At 49.9% G+C, this 18,463-nt stretch overlaps 1 protein-coding gene across 1 annotated transcript; it reads right to left on the bottom strand.

Annotated features, from left to right (window-relative positions):
* Positions 1-269: 269 nt before the first annotated feature.
* PPP1R3B (protein phosphatase 1 regulatory subunit 3B) lies at positions 270-6,674 on the bottom strand. Its single transcript, XM_030492268.1, has 2 exons — positions 6,610-6,674; positions 270-3,786 (listed from the first exon to the last, which is right to left on the bottom strand). Exons 1-2 carry the CDS (start codon positions 6,621-6,623, stop codon positions 2,895-2,897), a joined length of 906 nt encoding a protein of 301 aa, XP_030348128.1. The 5' UTR covers positions 6,624-6,674; the 3' UTR covers positions 270-2,894.
* Positions 6,675-18,463: the final 11,789 nt, after the last annotated feature.

The raw sequence follows: 18,463 nt of genomic DNA, 5'->3' as shown, positions 1-18,463 counted from the left end.
AGGAACACAGTGCTTAGTGGAAAACTTAAGAGCACAGAGACCAGGGACTGCCTCCTCTCCTCCTTCCAGTGGCCTCAGAGGCTCTGGAAGCATTTGTGTTGGCAGGAAGGCGGCAGGAATAGGCAGCGCTTTCCTGCTTCAGCCAGCAGAGTCCACTGCGGATGTGTGCTCCTCCCCACCAATAGCCACTTGCAGGAAGCTAGTCCCGTGTGCAAATCGCCTCGCCAGTCCCGTGGGTGTTTAAATAAGATGACTGCAAGATACACAGCCAACGTTTTGTTCCACCTTTATTTTAACAATCAGATAAAAACAGAACCATAGTTTTAAAAGAGTCATTACATGGCAATTATAAAGTGCATTTTTCCACTTGAATGTTGTGTACAAAAATATCTTTAAAAACATGCAAAACACCCCACAAGGCACTTCCAGGCATAGAGCGAGGAGGGCAATCCCTCACTTCTATGTTCACATTGGCAATGTAAAAAGGGAAAAGGGGAAAGGCCACAAGTAGTATTTTTAAACTGCTGTTGGTCATATAGTCAGTTCCCAGCCTAGCTTTTACTTATGGCACTGCTCTTCTAGCTTATCTTCCATGTTCCTCCCTAAGCATGCCCCAGCCCCAGCCTGAAAGCAAACAGGCCCCATAAGTAGATACCACCATCCACAGCACCCCAGACATACATGCCTCATTTTGGCTCACAAACAGCTCTCCATAGGCACGAGAACATGCCAGGAGAACATGACTTTTCTACAGTCTGTGTCTTACAGCATTAACACCTTAAACTAAAAGAAAAAGAAAAAAAAAAAAAAAAAGAAAATCAGTGTCACTCGGACTTGCTTTAAGTTTAAAACAAGGATCATGCCAATCTAGGCAACAGTCTCTTCAAGAGACCCAATGCAGGTTATAAGGGCTGACTCGTGAAGATTTTTAAACAAAGGAAACAAGCCTGATGAGCTCTGGGCTAGCAAATAGATTTATCACCTTGACTAAGTGATCAAGCACAGTGATGACGTGCATTGATATTGGGTTTTGAAAAAGCAGCAGTTAAAGGCTAAGTATTCTTCCTGCAAGCTCTTGTTCCTTTCAGCATCCAACAGTGATCACAGTATGCCTTCTAGGTTAGGATAAAACAACGTGTAAGTATTTCACACAGTAGTCTCCAGAATTAAAAGTTGGGTTTAAAAAAGTAAGTAGCCTAGCCCATTGCCTCTAGCCCAGGCTATTATAGGCACCCCAAAAATTATGTAAAGTTTATGCACTAGAAAAAAATAAGATTCCCGTGACCTCTATTTCCACAAACTATTCAGCACTCTAGCTTTGAGATGAGGGATTAAGTTACTCTGCTCAACTAGCACGCAGGAAGCTTTGTGAGGCTGCTTGGCACTGCACGAGCTGGCCACCTCACCTCACCTCAGCACAGGCCCAGATGATGAGCCACCTCTTTCAGGATAGGGATGGCCCACATCCACGATTTATTTCACATCCAGCGTGGTGTCAGGATAACCCCACATCTCACATTCCTCATGGCTAATTCTTTGCACCTGTGGGGCTGCTTCTTATGGACACCGAGACGCAAAGTTTGGGCATTTACAGGTTGAAATGGCAGCTACTGCTACAACAGCAAGGGAAGCCCAGCATGTTGATGTTCATCCAGTATAGCCACAGCATCCTTGCAATGTGAGCAGTGCCAAGCAGTCCATGGCATGGAGTAACAAACCATTATGAGATCTTTTTTAAAAGCAGTGTCATTTCCAAAGCCTGTTTATCCCAAAACATTGCTTGGGATCATACATACCACCCCTTTCTCAGTCAAGGCACTTCCACCACAGTAGGTACACAACAGTTACCTTCTTGTAACAGGACACAGCACAGAGTAGCTATGTGGTCCATTTGCATTTAGGTCCTGTAACACCTGAGCACAGCTTCCTGCACAGGACTCTGGGCCCCAGCCAGACAAAGCCCTGTTTTACAGTCCACAGGAGGAAGAACTGCATTCTCAGGGCCCAACATGGCCAACAGCTGACTTCATGTGTCCATCAAGGGGAAAAAGCATCACTGATGACTTGTGATTAAAGAAACAGGAAAGTTTAAGAAGTCAGTCAAGGTTGTCAACCTACAGCTGTGTTACAAGCACCACACAGCTACAGCTAATCTCTATTTTTGGTAACACCATGAGAGTTTTCAGAGATCAGCTGATAAAACAGCTGGTGACTAAGCATGAGATCCTCCTCCACGGACACACACGTCTCCTAATACGGCAGGCTGTAGGACCACATTTCCTGTCATCACAGTTGCATTTTCACTTCTAAAATACCCTTTCTGGCTCCAGTAGGAAGGACCTCACACTAGAAGGACACGCGCAAGGAGGGTACCCCATTCCGTGCAAGCCAACCCCTCTATTACTTGACAGGCACAGGCCAGCTTTGCAAGGAGAACCCTGCAGCTGATGTACAGCTCACTAAAATTATAATAATAGAACATTTTGAAAAAGCCTTTTAGCACTAGGCAAGCAATACAAACCGGCCACCACTACATAGTCTGGACATGTGATATAAGCACTGTAGTGTTTCCCAGGAGACTAGCAGCTTTATAGAAGAGGAAGGAGTAGCAGCACTGAAGAGAAACACGAGCAACAGCTCCTGGTTCTTTGAGCATCTGGAGAGCCAGTCATCCAAGTTGGGGCAGGGAAGGCAGCCCTTTGTGCTAGAGACACTTCCCTGGCTATTCAGTCCACTGCCAGCAGAGCATTCCACGACTGGTTTTGCTCAGAGGCTTTTGCAGAGCTGCCCGAAGCCATACATCTTCCACCTATCCGTACACCTCGCATTCAGACCAGCTCCCAGGCCTGCGGACACGCCAGCAACAGTTAGTCAGTCAGGACTTCGTCCTGGGGTCAATAGTAAGGCCCTAGCTTCTCATAGCCTGAATAGCTGGGCCACTCGGGAAAGAGGCCGTAGGAGCACCGAGGGCTCCCAAACTGGTCAAAGGCACTGCCAAAGTCAGGGCCCTGGGGGGGGCAGACAGCTTCCTGGGCAGACTTCAGTTCCGACCGTATGATCCTATAATTTGTGCCCCTGTTGCTGTCCCAGTACACTTTTCCATTACACTCAAAGGAGATGGCAAACTCTACTCTTTCATGGGACTGAATTCCCTCGGGCAAGCTGATGTCAAAGGAAAATGTGTCCCGATCTGACCCTCCGTACGTATCCTTGACATACTGGCATGGGTAATCTACAAAGTTTTTCCAGGTGTCAAACGTCATCCTGATCTTCACAGTCTTTTCAAAAGCAAGGTTCCTCACCTTCACTGTTCCCACAACGGATCGCTCCTTTAACATACAGTTTTCAAGGCAGACACAGTCCACCTGAAGGCGGTTCCTGAAGTCCAGGTAGTCCACAGAAGGCTGAACAAAATCTAGGACAAAGCTGTCCCTCTCCACTGTTGTCAGACCCACAATATTGTCTATCAGCTGGGTGATGTTGAAAGGAATATCTAGTGGATCGTCAAACTCTGAGAACACCTTCACCATCGTCAGAGCGAAGCCTCTGCTATCTGCAAACGACACCCTCTTCTTCACTTTGTTGTGTGTGAAGGAGTTTGCTGCCTCTTCTGGTCCGGTCAGTGCAGCTTTTCTGCTCAGCTGGATGCAGGGCCGCAGCGGCTTGCTTGGCTTCGGAGCAATTTTGCAGGCACACTTGTCTCTTCGCAAGGGTGAAGAGCAAAGATATAGCTGCATTGCTACATCCACAGCCATTGCTTGTTTGTGAGGAAAATAGTCTAATACTCTGGAAGATAAGAAGGGTCACTAGATGTTAGAAAAGCATTTTAATATGACTTTTGTCAGACAAGTGCTACACCACTTCCCCCAGTCATCCCAAAGAAGCTTGCTTCCATCAGCCTCACAAGTTCAAGCTTAAGAAGGCAGGTATTTGCACAGCAAGATTTACATACCCAGTGAGAAACGTACTACAGCACAAGTGGCAGAAGCAGATCCTGTTGTGCCCTGAACAAGATCTGTTCCAATTGCTACAGGGGCAGAATTATCATTTGAAGACTCACACAGGCACTGCTCTACTAGGCTAGCAATAACAGGCTCCAGATCAAAGCCCATAGCTCAGTCCTGCTGATGTCCACAAGCCCCAGAAATTATAAAATTTCAATGCTATATAAAGCAGTATTCCTGCTGTGCTATCTGCCTTCAAGGAGAGACTTTCCCCAGGCTATTGGATGCTTTTGTAGGAGCACAAATTCAGTTTGTCACAAGCTGCTGTATGCAACTGACCCCTCCTTTCGTAAAACTTCAAATGTCTGGTATTGTTAGAGGCTACAAAGCCCTCGTTTGGTTGAACTACATACTTTGCTCATCACTGTCTCCCAGGACTGCTCCATCTAAAATGTCTGCAAGTGGTATTATAAGGATAGCAACAGTCCCATACAGCAGCAGGGTAGAGATTTAGCCAACATTACTCTGCACCTACAGAAGAACCTTTCTTCACTCAACTGCACTTTAAAATAGATGTCAGCTCGGATGGCCCCACAGGCTTTACCGCCAGCAGAGTTCACACCTCAAGCTTCCACCATGCTTGCGCTGAGCCCTGGGAAGCACCTGTATAGCTACAGGGGTCCGCCAAACACAACTCGCCTACTCCAGGTTGACCAAGCCTTTGGAAACAAGTCTTTTCCCTGGCAGGAGGCCATGTGCCCCTCCACCACAACCTCTCCTCTGCCAGCACCAAGCCCATTCCTCCAGGGATGCAGCACCATCCCCCTCAACTACCCACTCCAGAACAGCTCCCACGCAGCTCCTTGCTAAATGTAGCCCTGGAGTTGCCTCTGCAGCCAGGCAGCTCCCAGAACACCATACCTATCGCTCCTGCCCTTACACTGAGGTTAGGCTGGATGCCTTTGGCAGAGTCTTTGGCCTGGCTCCGGACAAACTGCTGGACAGATTTATCGCACACATCCCCCTTAAATCAACCGCGCTGCAGCTGACCTTAAACACAGTATTCCCTTAATAAAAATCCCCCGTTTGGCTGCAGGCCAGGCTCCAAAGCTGCTCCCACCGCGCAGAGCTGGACGAGCCAGCAGCAGTAGCAGTGACCGCCAGAGTGCTAGCTGCCAAAACCACGCACAGCCAGCTCTAGTACTTGACTGCTGCCCTGTGCCAAGAAAAAGCAAGACCTACGCTATCCAATTCAGTGCTTTAGCTCCCCACCCTGCAACACCAACAGAGCAGCTCTGAGCAGGCTTTCACAGCATCCATTCAGCAAGGGCATCTGCTTATTGAAAGTACATGTGCCAAGGCTTGCTTCCCAACACACCCACCAGCTAACTCCTTCTGCAATGCCTCCTTCAGCCTCCTTTCAGCTCCAGGGCAGCCGTACAAGACAGAAAGCAGATCCACCTGTCTGCTAACACCGTTCTGCTCATCTCTACCTGGTTTTACCAAGTTTTTATTCACACACGCTTTATATATGTCATTTCCTTCTTTACATTAATACAGCCTCCAATGCTTTCCTCTTACTTGGGCCAGTTCCATCTGCATTGCATCTTTTCCCAGGGAAATTTATTCAGCTGGATTCCCATAACTGCTGAGAAGACAGGTTTCTTAGTAAGCCTTGGTTATTCACAGTTTTTTAGAAGGAAGAGGCATGAAGTAACCAGTGTGATCTGCATCACTTGGAGCTTTTTTCCAAGCTACAAACTATAGTAAAAGCTTTTCATACCTACTATTAAACTGAGCTCTGAACTTTTACAAATTGTCTTTTTTAGCTCATTTAATGCCCCAGACATGTCTTTCTGCACTAGACAGTCTGCTGATGCTTGACCTTCAGCCAGCAGAAGAAGGTTTCCCTTTTGGTGCTAGTGTTGGCTGTCTTGAATTTCAGATGCTTTGAAGGTGGGAGCAGGGATATACTTCCAAGCACTCACACAGGAAAGCGAGCTCTAGGAAGCAAGCAGTGCAAGGTAGGCAGCCCTATGCAGGTGCAGGGGCCGACTCCTTTCCCCCCCGCCCCAGACTAGATTCTGCCTCTGGACATCTTCCCACAGCTCTCCTCTCTCCTCTTCCTCTATTTCTAGGAAGGGGAAGCAAGTCACAGTAAAGGAATTATTTACAGCTACGCTTATTAAGCCCCTTCAATTGCCTCCATTCTGTTTCCAGCGCTGCCTATGAACAGGTAATCCTCTTGCAAAGGGCTCAACACGCAGCAGCTGCTAAGCCAGAAGCTTTCAGACGTGACACACTGCTGGATGAAGCAGCGCCCGGGTTCTCTGTCCTCCTCTCTGATCAGGGAAGACCGAGCTGCTCCGAGGACACAGCCCAGCTCTCACAAGCATTTCCCTGATGCGATGCGTTAACCCTGCTGCAGCCCGGCCCGCTTGCAAACCCGAACCGAGGCGTGCCGACCACCCCGGCGAGGAGACAGCGGGACCCCGGGGACGCTCAGGATCCGAGCACGGAGCACCCCGCTCCCCCCGGTAGGAAGCACCGGTACCACTCCCGCACACCCGAAGGGGCTGCGACCCCGCACCGGAGATCACGCCGGGCCCCGGGGGCAGCCAAAGGGCGGCGGAGGGCAGGAGAACGCGATCCCACGGGACCATACCTGGTGCAGTACATGAAGCCAGCCCCGACACCCTACAACTCGCCACCGCCCGGACAGCACTGGACCCGCCGCCTTAAGGGCGGCCGCGGGCGCCGCCCCGCCCCGCCCGCCCGGCCAGCCCGCGCCGCAGCCAATGAGCGAGCCCCCAGCGCTGCGCGGGGCCAATCGGCAGCCGGGCACCCGGCACGAGGAGGGCCGTGGGCCGCGGCAGGGGAGCCGGTGGGCAGCGGCGTGGAGCGGAGCAGCGGCGGGCTCGGCTGCTCCCGAGGGACTGAGCAGGGGCAGCGGACTGGGCCGGGCAGCAGCAGCGGAGCTGCTTCGGGGCGGCGGCAGCGCTTCCCAGGTGTTTCAGACCTAAGGGACCCTGTCCTCTGTGGGAAGACCTTGTGAAGTCAGTCCCTCCGCCCTTCACTGGGCAGATTCATAGAACCATAGCATCAACTGGGTTGGAAAAGACCTTTAAGATCATCAAGCCCAACCTTTACCCCAGGACCGCCAAGTCCACCACTAAACCACGTCACTGAGGGGCCTAATCTAAACAGTTTTTTAATGCTTCCAGGAATGGTGACTCCACCACTGCCCTCGGCAGCCTGTCTCAATGCCTGATCTTCCTTTCAGTGAAGAAGATGTTCCTAATATCCAATCTGTACCTCCCCTGGCACAACCTGAGGCCGTTTCCGCTTGTTACTTGGGAGAAGAGACCGACCCTGCCTCACTACAACCTCCTTTCAGGTAGTTGGTAGATAGCAATAAGGTCACCCCTGAGCCTTCTCCAGACTAAACGCCCCCAGTTCCCTCAGCCGTTCCTCTTAAGACTTGTGCTCCAGACCCTTCATCAGTTTTGCTGCCCTTTTCTGGACCCACTCCAGCACCTCAATGCTTTTGTTGTAATGTGGAGCCCAGAACTGAACACAGTATTTGAGGTATGGCCTCACCAGTGCTGAGCACAGCACTTGTGGAAGAGGGTGCCAGCTCTGTGTCAGGCCTTGGATGCTGATGGCCCCTCTGTGTCCTGCGGTGGCACATGGCTGCTGTGCCACAGTGCGGTCCCTACGTGTCCAGGAAGGGGAGACTGGGGCAGTGCAGGCGTCGCAGATAAGCAGATAAGGGCTAAACTGACTGGAATGTGTTCTTGAGGCAGGAAAGCCTCTATAGGCACTGACCTTCTCCGCTGAGCTGGGCCAGGGTGTTTGGGTGCTGAGAGACGGGTGGGGAGGAGGGTTACTCACATCTTGTGATCACGGCTCTGGGCTGTGGGTCTGTGCTGGCACTGGGTAGACAGCTCCAGAGGATACTCCAAAATCCTCTTTCCAGACACTATTTGTGGTGTGGAGTGGAAAACATTACTACAGTAAGGTGACTTACAGTAGGAAAAAACACCTGCGGGACCCAGCTGGCACAGAGACCTGGCCTACAGGAGTCCCTGTCCCAGCACATGTGCAGAGCTGGGAAGGTGCTTCTGACACCCTGCAAACATCTGCCAGGCAAGCTGATGCTCTGACATGGACTACCCAGCGCCGCTGGGCCAAGGGGTCTTCTCAGCTGCCCTTCTGCCACCAGTTCCCATCTCTGCTCCTGAGTCCCCTTCAGTGCAGAGCCCGACGTCCTCAGCCACATGAAAAGTGCACATGAAGCTGGCTGCCCTGGCAGGGAAGCAGCTGTGGAGACAAATGCCACCTCCATGGGCAAACAGCAGAGGCTGTAAGGCCTGCTGTGAGGTGGGGATGGTGCATCTACCTCCTCTCATGGTGGGGTTAATAGTATTTGCCTCTTTTTGTGCCACATGTGGTCTCTAACTGCACAGTTGTGCATGCTGCTGCTCTCTCTCACCTCCCTTACAGAGCATAAAAGCAGGATTGAAGTGTCAACATTTGTTTTCAATCAACTTGTGGAAACACACACAGAGCTATTGTTAAAGCCAGATACTTCCTGCTGGAAGCTGCCATTTCATAAACTTATTACTCTGGAAGACAGAAGAGTTTTGTTGAGGGGAAAAAAAAAACCCCACATTGTTTTTGTTCGATAAACCCTTTTTAGATATAGGCAGTGATAAGATTTAAAGTTGGAGAGACAGACCTGAAAGATGTGCTTACTGCAGGAGTCCTGCAGTATTTCACATGCCGAGGGTATGGTGGGATTTCAGCATGTGCTACTTGGTGACAGTCTACAGCAGGGATGAGGGACCCATGTTCAGATTTGCCCTGGAGCAATAGGCAGTGACCTGATAAGGTGGTCACTAGCCACAGGCCCTCTCCACTGCTGCCTCCCCTTCTCCGGGCAGGGCCACTGCACCCTGGCTCAGTGGTCCTGATCTTAGGACACCAGAGAGATTCAGGTAGAAGCAGTGAGTTTAATGGGATGAGCCCCAAAACTGGGAAGCCCTGAGCTTGCTTACAGTTGTCACTCTGCTCTGCCACAGGTTTCTCCTGCACATCGCTGGCTGCTCATCACCACTGAGATGCTGAGGGAGATGTGATTAGCCTCTGAGCTGGTGGGGTTTGGCCAGCCAGCCCCCAGCATGGGGAAGGAATGCATGCAAGGTGTCTTAGGGCGCATTTCTGCCCTGCGATACAAGCCCTGTTTGCCATAAGTGGGGCAGGGTGTTTCACAACTGCTGCTTGGTGTTTGCTCCTGAAGCAAAGGTGGGTGGAAGTCGGGCCAGGGCGTTGTGGCGGGCTGTGGACACAGGCTCTTATCTCTGGGGAGCCGAAACAGTGGCTATATTTAGCTCTGTGCTGGGCCCTTGCACAGTGGTCTTTGTGATTTCCCCACAGCTTTCCAGCCCTCCCGCCTTGCTGAGGGAAGAGGCAGATCTTGCTCCCTGGCATGGGGAAAAGGTTCTGAGAGTGTCTCTCCCTGACATTGCAGAACTGGTCCCATCCATGACAGACAGCTCTGGAATGAGGGTCCCACTCTCCCATCAGGTCTCACCTGGGTTTTGTTCTTGGTTCAGCAGGAGGATTTACCCCAGGCCCCTCTGGGACAGGACATGGTGGTTCCCACACTGCTGGGGTTCGGTCCTGCTCCCTTGCTGCAGGAGGGGAGGCAGAGCTTCTCCATCCCTCCTGTGGGGCAGCCCTCCTTCCACCACCACTGTCCCTCAAGAGTCGCCTCCACCAACAAGTTTGAGGGTCCTTGGGGACCCTTCCTGGTCCTGCCACTTCCTGTGGTGCCCTGCTAGAAGCAGGGGTGGATGGAACATCTTCTCCTCCCTGTCGGGAAGTGGCATGCTGCTGCGACAGCTCAGCCTCCCAGCAGCCGGCCACGGGGCAGCCCCGGCGGGGAAGGGGAGCAGGGCCAGGAGTGTTGTGCAACATGTCCACACTGCAGCAGGCTGCAGGGACAAGGCTCAAGGGCGAGTGTTGTAAACTGATGGAGTGGCTGATGAAACAGCGCTGCCCAGGGAGCTACGCTGGGACTGCTGCCATGGGGCACCCCAACCCACACCTCAGCAGCCCCCTCCTGCTACCTTCTTCTCCCTGCCATCTCCCTGCTATCCCCCATCACTGCCAATGGGCACCTCCACACCCAACTCGGATCCCAGCCCAACCAGGAGCATCCAGTGGCATGGCTGGGGGAAAGTATCCATCCCTGGCTGCTGGAAGTCCTTGGGGTGGTGGCAAAGGTGCCACACTCCTTGTGCTTGTCACAGCAGCCCATGGAGGCAGACAGTGCCCACTGTGGTGGTGTGACTGATGCTGTTGCAATGTTGATGCTTCCTAGCAATTTCCAAATCATTGATGTTGAGCCAGGCCACAATGCTTGCACCAAGCAGAGGAGGGGTTTTGTTAAAGTCCACCTGCCTGTGACAAGGCTGTGAGGGTAACTGAAGTAATTCTGATCAGATGTTGCCTCAAATCAAAATGCTAAGGGATAAACAAATTTTGGAGTAATTTTGGGCAGCACTGGGGCACTGCAAGAGCATTGGACAGGTCAGTGCATAGCCCCAGGAGCAGTGACATTTGGCAGCATGATGTGCCATCCTCCAGAAAGGATGTGGCCATGGCTGGATGTCAGCCCTTCCTCGTCCCTTCTGTATGTACTGGTGGGTTTCAGTCACACTTGACAGGGAAGAGGTAAGCTTACAGACCTTTCTTAAGTTTTGTGAGCATCAGCAGCTTGTGGGTGAGACCCAGTAAGTGTCCTCACTGAGCAAAAGTAGAGTGGAGCTTGGCTGTGGTGGCTTGCTGGCCAGTCAGTGTTGGCACCAGCTGGCCAGCCAGCACTGACAGTTCTTGGCCAGCTATAGTACATGTCATGAGGCTGGTCTTGGAGCAGTGGAAAAAGCTGGGATAACAAAAGCAGGAGAGAGGGACAACATGAGAGAATTCTGTAGGAAACATGGCTTCTCTCGCTCCATGGTTCACCATCAACTCGGTCTTAGCTGCAACTGTGTGCTGAGGCCTGATGTGTTGCCTGGGAGCTCCTTGTGGTCCCAGGACCCCGTCCAGCTCCTGTAGGGACACAGCAAACACAGCTCCACCAAAGAAAAGACTTGAGAAGTCCTGTTGGTTGGTGGGATTCCCCTCTTTTATTTCCACAGGTCTCAAACTCCTGTCGCCATCCCAGGAAATCAAGCGAAGAGCATTGAATGTGCCCCAGTATCAAAGAATATCCCGGTCAGGGTTAAGGCTCTTGACTGGGCTTTGGGGAGCTGTGCTCCAAGGCACAGGCCCCACTGCTTCTCCTGACTCTGTCCCCACGTAGGATATTTACCTTGGCATTGCTTCCTTTGGATCTCATATGTGCTTATGGTCAAACACTGAGCAGAACGTGTACTCTGCCCAGCTGAAGACCATGGCACCTTCACTTTCAGCCCAATGGGCACAGAGAAGGTAGTGTGGGGCCAGATGCAAAGCCTGGCATGATACTGTGTGTTGTAGAAAAAGACTGGGTGTCGTAAAACTGTGGTTCTTAGTAATAAAAATGTTCAGCAAGAGAGACCATGAAAATCCTTGAAAAAAAGGGGGAGAGAATGAATGCAAATAAATTACTACAAATGCCTTAAAGAAAGCTGCTACCCAGAGAGAAAAAAGGAATGGTCTTCCAGCAAAGGAAGAGCCCGAAGGGCAGCACAAGGAGACAAAATGACAGTAGAACAACTAAATGATAGGCAGGAACAACAAAGAGGTAAGTCCTTGGCCAGGCATAAGTGTGCTGTAAAAAATGTTATAGCGGTGCTAAGATGAGGTGAGGCACTATATGCAGGGTACCAGGTTAAAACAACCTCGTCCCCAGGGATTTGGACCCAAGAGTGGGCAAGTCCCTCCAGGAAGAGTACCTCCTGCTTTCTCAACATCTGTGATGTTCTCTGAAGAGAGCTGTTCCAAGACCATGCCTTCATTCAGTCTGCAGATTTAATTCCTGTCCATGAACTCATGGAGAGATGGTAGCAAAAGAAAGGAGGCCGGTTGCCCCAAGATTGCACAAAGCAGCACAACAATTGTGTACTCATCCTTACTGTTTTTTTCTTGAGAGCATTCCTTCCCCTAGTGACCATGCACTGTGCAGATGTCTGGCTTCACCTCCCAGGAACTTTTCTCTCTTACTCTTCGGCTGATGCAGAGAAACACAGCATCTTTCCATCCCTTCTGCTGTTTGCTTCTATTAAAACATCATATCTGGTTGTGGAGATATGGTGTTTTAATAAAAGAAAAATTGTCTGTAAGCAGTACCTGCCTCCTACATGAAGTGAAATGGGAGCATAAAGACACAGCCTGGGCTACAACCTCAAATACTCCAATTTCCCCATGTGCTCTTGCAGGAGAGGGACAGCAAGGGCTGGGCTGCTGCGGCAAGAATATGGAAAGGAACCAGGGATATTTCCATTGGTGCACTGATGTGACTGCAGGGACAGAGGGATGCTCAGCTCCTCTCAGGCAGGCTGAATCAGTCTGGCTGCATTGACAGGTTGCCTTGTTTACACTGTACAAGTGTCTGGCTGGCTGGACTTGGATCTGCCCTAGAAGCACAAGTCATAGTGAAGCAATGTATATTTTAACTTTGGTGCCCTACAAAGACTGCAAACGTTATTTGGTTGGACAGATGTCTTGGAAACTTGGATGTGTCCAGCCCTGGGGACTCAGAGGGCTTATCTTTGTGTGAGAGTCTGTGCTTTGCCTGAAAATCGCTTGTATGCTGACAGAGGCCAGACTAAGGAGTGCATGTAGATCTTGATGATAAATACTATCCAAAGCTCCTTTCAGGGGTTCATGCTCTTCAGCTGAGTCTCTGTCAGTATCCAGCCTCTCTCTGCTGCAGCAGAGAATGGTCCATGCCTCCATGAAGCATTTTGTCTTATCCTAAGATTAGTGTCAATGAAAGATGGACCTGTTACTTTCTGGGCTCGCCTATCTCTGTGCATTCACTATAGAGGGAATCTGAAAATCAGCATGTACAAGATGCCTCACTTTTAAATGGTATCTCAAGTAAGTACCAAAGGCAATGTCAGTGGTAAAAGAGCTGAGCAGAGGGTGCTGGGGAAGGAGGTTATCTGGAGCAATGCCCATCATCAGCCTTTGCATTCTGTGAAAATGTTTTTCATGTGTAAACAAGACTTGTTATTTGCAAGTTTTAATGTAATCCTAGGGGGAAAAAAATAGCGATATTCAAGGATTTACCCAATTAACCAGGAACTTGAAGTTTCCTTCTTGCAGACTGCTAGCAAAAATTAGCCCTCTGGGGTTCTTGTACATATGAAGTTGCACATTAAATGCAGTTAAGTAGGTCACTTGAGATCCCAGGTTTGGTGCATACAAATACCTCCACTGTCTGCAGGTAGCTTGGCACTGTCTCCTTCCCTGAGTGCTTAGGTTCCTCCAGAGACAGCTCTCGCCCTGTGTGATGTCACTAATCTCATCTGCACCTACCAGGAATCAGTTATGCACAACATCTTTGCACCAGGGCAAGGACTTCTAAACTTGGATTGGATGAGACACACCCAGGGCAGGAATAACTCTGACGGGACCTGGAAAGCAGGCTAGTTATTCATAGGAAGCATGCCTCTGGCTCTGGCTGGGAAGGAAGAAGTCAGGCCTTCGGATGGTCCGGTAAGCAGCATTCCAGTGCTGACAGCTGGGAGCAGTGCATGTCCCAAGCGCATGGAGCCTGCGGACATTTTTGGCTGTCTCCTTCATCCCTCCTCCTCTAGTCTTTGCTCATCTCCTATTACTGACCTGCTCAGCTTCTCGCTTCTGCATGGGATGGCACACAGAAGAGGAGGGTGCTGCCAGCCTTCAGCGGCAGCCAGTAGGATCCGACTGAAAACCAGCATAAGGAAAATGCAACCTCTTCCCAAAAGTAAAACAAACTGCTTGGTCTCCATCAAGTTTCCTTGGATGCCACTGGTTCCTGAGCAGAAGTTAAAGTGCTAAAAGGCAAGTCAAGGTGGAGCAGACACAGTAGGTGGTGAAGGAGAAGGTATTTCACTTTGTAAGATGGGAGACCAGCTTATAGTGTTCTTAACCAGGTGGCATGGGGAAGGTTGGAAAAAAGCAGCAATAGGCAGGCACTGCAGAAAAATCAGTAAGCTGAAATACATGTGGTGGTTCTGAAAGTCATCACAAGTAGTCTGGGAATTGAATTTGCTGACTTACCTGCTGCTGATAAAGGAGACACAAATCTAGAAGAGGTGCAATAGTGCATAGCAGCTGAACATCCCCTGTTTACTGTTGTATTTCAGATGGCTGTTTTCTGAGAAAGGAAGTGAATGCAATATTGCTTTTTCATGTCTCGTGCAATGTGGGCACCAGTGCGACTTTCACATATACATAGGCACACGTACATATCAACACACTCCTGCACAAAGATGTGCATGGAAGAATGTAAGGGTTTGGTGTTCTGCACTGTGCTCAAATAAGCTCAAAGAGCAGAACATCATCTACCATTGAGTTTTTCAGTTGCAGAGAAAAAGGAAACCTGGTTGCAGGCATTTCGAGCTGTCTTAGGTTTTGATCTTTTTTGACCTCCAGAACTGCAGTGATAACTCAGGTTTTCTTTCCCTTTCCCAAAGCCAAATGCCACTTGATCTCTACTGATACGCCATTTCTTCTAATCTTTCAAAATACTTTGATCCCCACCACAGTAGTCCAATATTGTGCAGGACCACTCCATCAAAACTCAAAGTGCAATGCTGAAAACTTGCAGGCAGCACTCAACTATCTGTGCTAATTATTTCCATTCATGTAAGGGTCACTTCAGAACATAAAGTCTCCTGTGACATTCAGGCTCCCAGTGTGGCAACAACCTCGAAAACACGAAACACTCTGTTTCTGAAGCTGGTTGCTGTGACCTTATCATCTGAGACTCAGCGTTGTGAGCATGTCCCAGAGACAGGAACATGCTGTCACATCCTGGAGAGGGGCTGTACATCTAGGCTGGCTGCCCAATGGAAGGCTGCCCCACCTCATATCCTGGCAACTTTCTCAGCTCTCTTTGATTGTGTGGTCTTGAAATTACTTAGAATCACAGAATGGTTTGGGCTGGAAGGGGCCTTAAAGATCATCTAGTTCCAATTCTCCTGCCATGGGCAGGGACACCTTCCACTAGACCAGGTTCCTCAAAGCTTCATCCTGGACTTCAAGCCCAGTCTTCCAGCTTCCACTCCCTCAAGGTCATTGCTTGTTGGATCCTCTATGGGAGTTCTTACAAGGCCTAATGCAGCTCAGGTTGTTGCTGCTGTGAGATAGGTTTGAGCTATTTGACAATTTTAGGATAACATTTGTAGCCCTTGGTCTTACAGCCACTAGAGTTGTGGTAGTGGTAGGGTTTGCTGAGGTAAGGGATTTGCTTGGGTCCTCCAAAAGGCAGGCAGAGTTAGCTCAACCAAATCAAATAATCCAGTACTATTCGATTAACAGCTTATCCCAAACTGTTCGTGGACAGCCAGGGCCTGATCTAGCATGTGCAGTGACAGGCTTTGCACCATGGTTGTGCAAGGAACCCTGTGCCACATATGCAGGACAGAGCTATGCTGGCACCCTAACTGCCTCCAAGCTTTTTTAAACCTCCGCTTAAACGTGAGCTAAGGCAGCTATAAATAGCAAACAGTGGCCCCTGGTTAACCCAGGGGATTTGATCACAGAGCTGACTCTGCGTGTCAGTGCTTGGCTGCTGTCAGCCCTCACACCAGCTGGGGGCCAAGTTCATGAGTACTCCTGGCTCAGTGCTGCCTTGTAGTCTGGGTAATGGGGGGGTAGGCATATGTTTCATTAGGCACCTGTAAATATGAAAATACACATGTATGACAACAAATGTGCTTGTACATAACTGTAGTATACAATTTGTAATAAAAAAGGTAAAGCATAAATTTCAAAGCAAACTGTAGAGATTTCTAATGTTAAATAATATATTGAAAATAAATCTCTAAATAAAAGGTTAGAGGCAGCTACCTCTGGGCAGGGAGGACGTTTGACACCAGCATTTCAAAGCAGCCAATGTCCCCAGCTGGTACAGACACTACAGCGGACAGTCTATCATGGGCTTCACCACAGCCTACCACAGTGCTGCTGGCCCCCAGCATTTCTTATCTGCATGAGCATGCATCCTATTTATTGAGCGGACTTCCTTTGTTTGGCAGCCCACTCTCCATTATGGGTGTGTTAACATCTCATGATCAGACGGCGCAGTTGTGATGTGTCAAAGGCATTGCGCCGCATGCCGACTTTAATTGCCTCTTCCGGGTCATTCTGAAGTCTGAGGCTCTTAAATCATCATCAGGGCTGTGTTCCCCCCTGCCAGGCACTGCTGAGGCTGTATGTGGAGCACTGTGCCCAGTCTGGGTTCCCAGTGTGAGAGAAATGGGGACAAGCTGCAACCACCAGCTTGGAGCACATGGCATATGAGGAGAGACCAAGGGAGCTGGGGTTCTTCAGCCCAGAGGGGAGATGGCTGATGGAGCTGCAGATGCATCTTCCACTGCCTGGGAGGTAGACAGGGAATGCAGAGCCAAACCTTCTCAGAGCTGTCCAGTGAAAGCACAAAAGCCAACAGGCACTTCTGCAGCACAAGGACCTCTGATGAGATAGGTGGAAAGAAAGGCTGGCTCTCAAAATGGTTTAGTAAAGATCTCAATGCTTTTGCAGATTAAAAGTAGTAGATGAGCATGGGCTCACTAGACTGTCTCAGAGCAAAAACCTTTAATTAATGTATTACTGATATAAAATTGTCCTAATCTCTACAAAGCAATCAAATATACAAAAGCCAAGTTACCCTGATCTAAGGTAAACACATGCATCTCTTACTAATACAGAGGTATCTTACTCTGCATAAAGCAAATAAACCTATCTTTGGGCTGTGTGCAAGTGATCCGGCTCACAGACCTTTGCCCACAGCACGTGATGTGACTCTTGCACCTCTGGAGATTCCTGCCTGCCTTGGCTCCCACTATGGGCTTATGCTGGGTATCGCTGGTAGCCACAACATGCTCAGCTGCCAACTGCGCTGTTGTCTTAAGTTAATTGGGCTGGTTTGTTTCACCGCTTACTCTGGTCTGACTTTCTATGTGAATGAAGATTATATCAGAGATCCTGTCATCCCATCCACTGCTAGCATCAGACCACTCTTGGTTTTTTTCCATCGTAAAGGAGGTGTATGTAAAATGTGCAGCTCCCTGTCACAGGACCTTGTGGATGCTAAAAACTGAGGCGAGTTCAAAAAGGGACCAGACATATTCACAGAAGCAAAAATGTCACCATTGCACATAAAGACGCTCCCACCTTTTCAGGGAATCCTTGATCTGCAAATTGAGCTGGCTGGGAAAGTAATCCAAAGAGGAATCACTACAGGCTTGTCCAGCTCTTCTCTTCCTCAGGCATCTGCCATAGCTCCGTACCAGACAGTGCGGGAGGAGATGGACCACATTTGAGTTTAAGGACTCAGAAAAAAGCTTGCTCAGTGTCACAAGTATATTGGAGTTTCTCCCTAGAAATCTTCACAGAAGGGAAAATCCCATGGGCAGAGGGACAGCTGCAGAGCAAAGAGCAAGGCTGCCCAAAGAGCAAGGCTGCTCCTCCTCCCTACCTAATAACTTCCAGGTAGAAATGCTCGTGGGGTTTGTAAATAGCCAGAAATCACCTGTGGGGACAGGTAGTGATGACCATCCTGAGATGATGCTTCCCCACCCACAGCTGGAGAACCTGGGCATCGTTTGTATCTCAAAGCACCTTGTACTGGGAGAGCTGGGACCAGCAATGGGGGCACTGGTGAGCATTACTAGTGTAGAACGCAAGGGTGCCTGCCCTGTGGCAGGAGAAATGAGTCTCTGCTCAATAATAAACAGGGCATGAGAAGTTGCAGCCTGAGAGCGTGTGATTGCTGTGATATGAGCGAAAAAAAACCAGTTCATCATCCAAAAGCTGCTCTTTATGTCAGTGCTGGCAGCCCAACTTCTGTGCAGCTGGCTCAGCGCATGGGCAGGGAAGGGCCCAGATGTGGCCTGGTGGCATTTGAGCTTAAGGGCTCATGTGTCTAGAAAAAACCTGATAAGAGACAGGAATTCAAGTGGTCCTGAAATAGTGATAAGAGCAGCTGGGGAATGCCTCATATGGACACACGGGCTGGAGCGTGGGGCTTGGTATGCAAGGAGGTGACACCTGCCCCACACACTCAGTGTCACATTTCCCTCCCGAGGAGGCTCGCATGAGGTGAGTGACATGTGCTGTGTCTCAAAGGTACTGTGGAGATCGTCCTTTGCCTGCCCTGCATGGAGCTGCAAGAGGAGATAGATCATTCTCCTGGGCCCTCCGCAGAGCTTGAGCTGGCCTCCACGGAACCCCTGGGTGATGAGGAGGCCCTGCCTGCCAAGCCACGCACACCGGACTGCTTTTCTCAGTCCAGCTGCTTGCTGGCAGTGTTT

Source organism: Strigops habroptila, chromosome 7 (assembly GCF_004027225.2).
Source record: "Strigops habroptila isolate Jane chromosome 7, bStrHab1.2.pri, whole genome shotgun sequence".
NCBI classification, from domain to species: Eukaryota; Metazoa; Chordata; class Aves; order Psittaciformes; family Psittacidae; genus Strigops; species Strigops habroptila.
The sequence above is the reverse complement of the archived record's forward strand: the minus strand, read 5'-3'. Positions and strand labels throughout refer to the sequence as shown.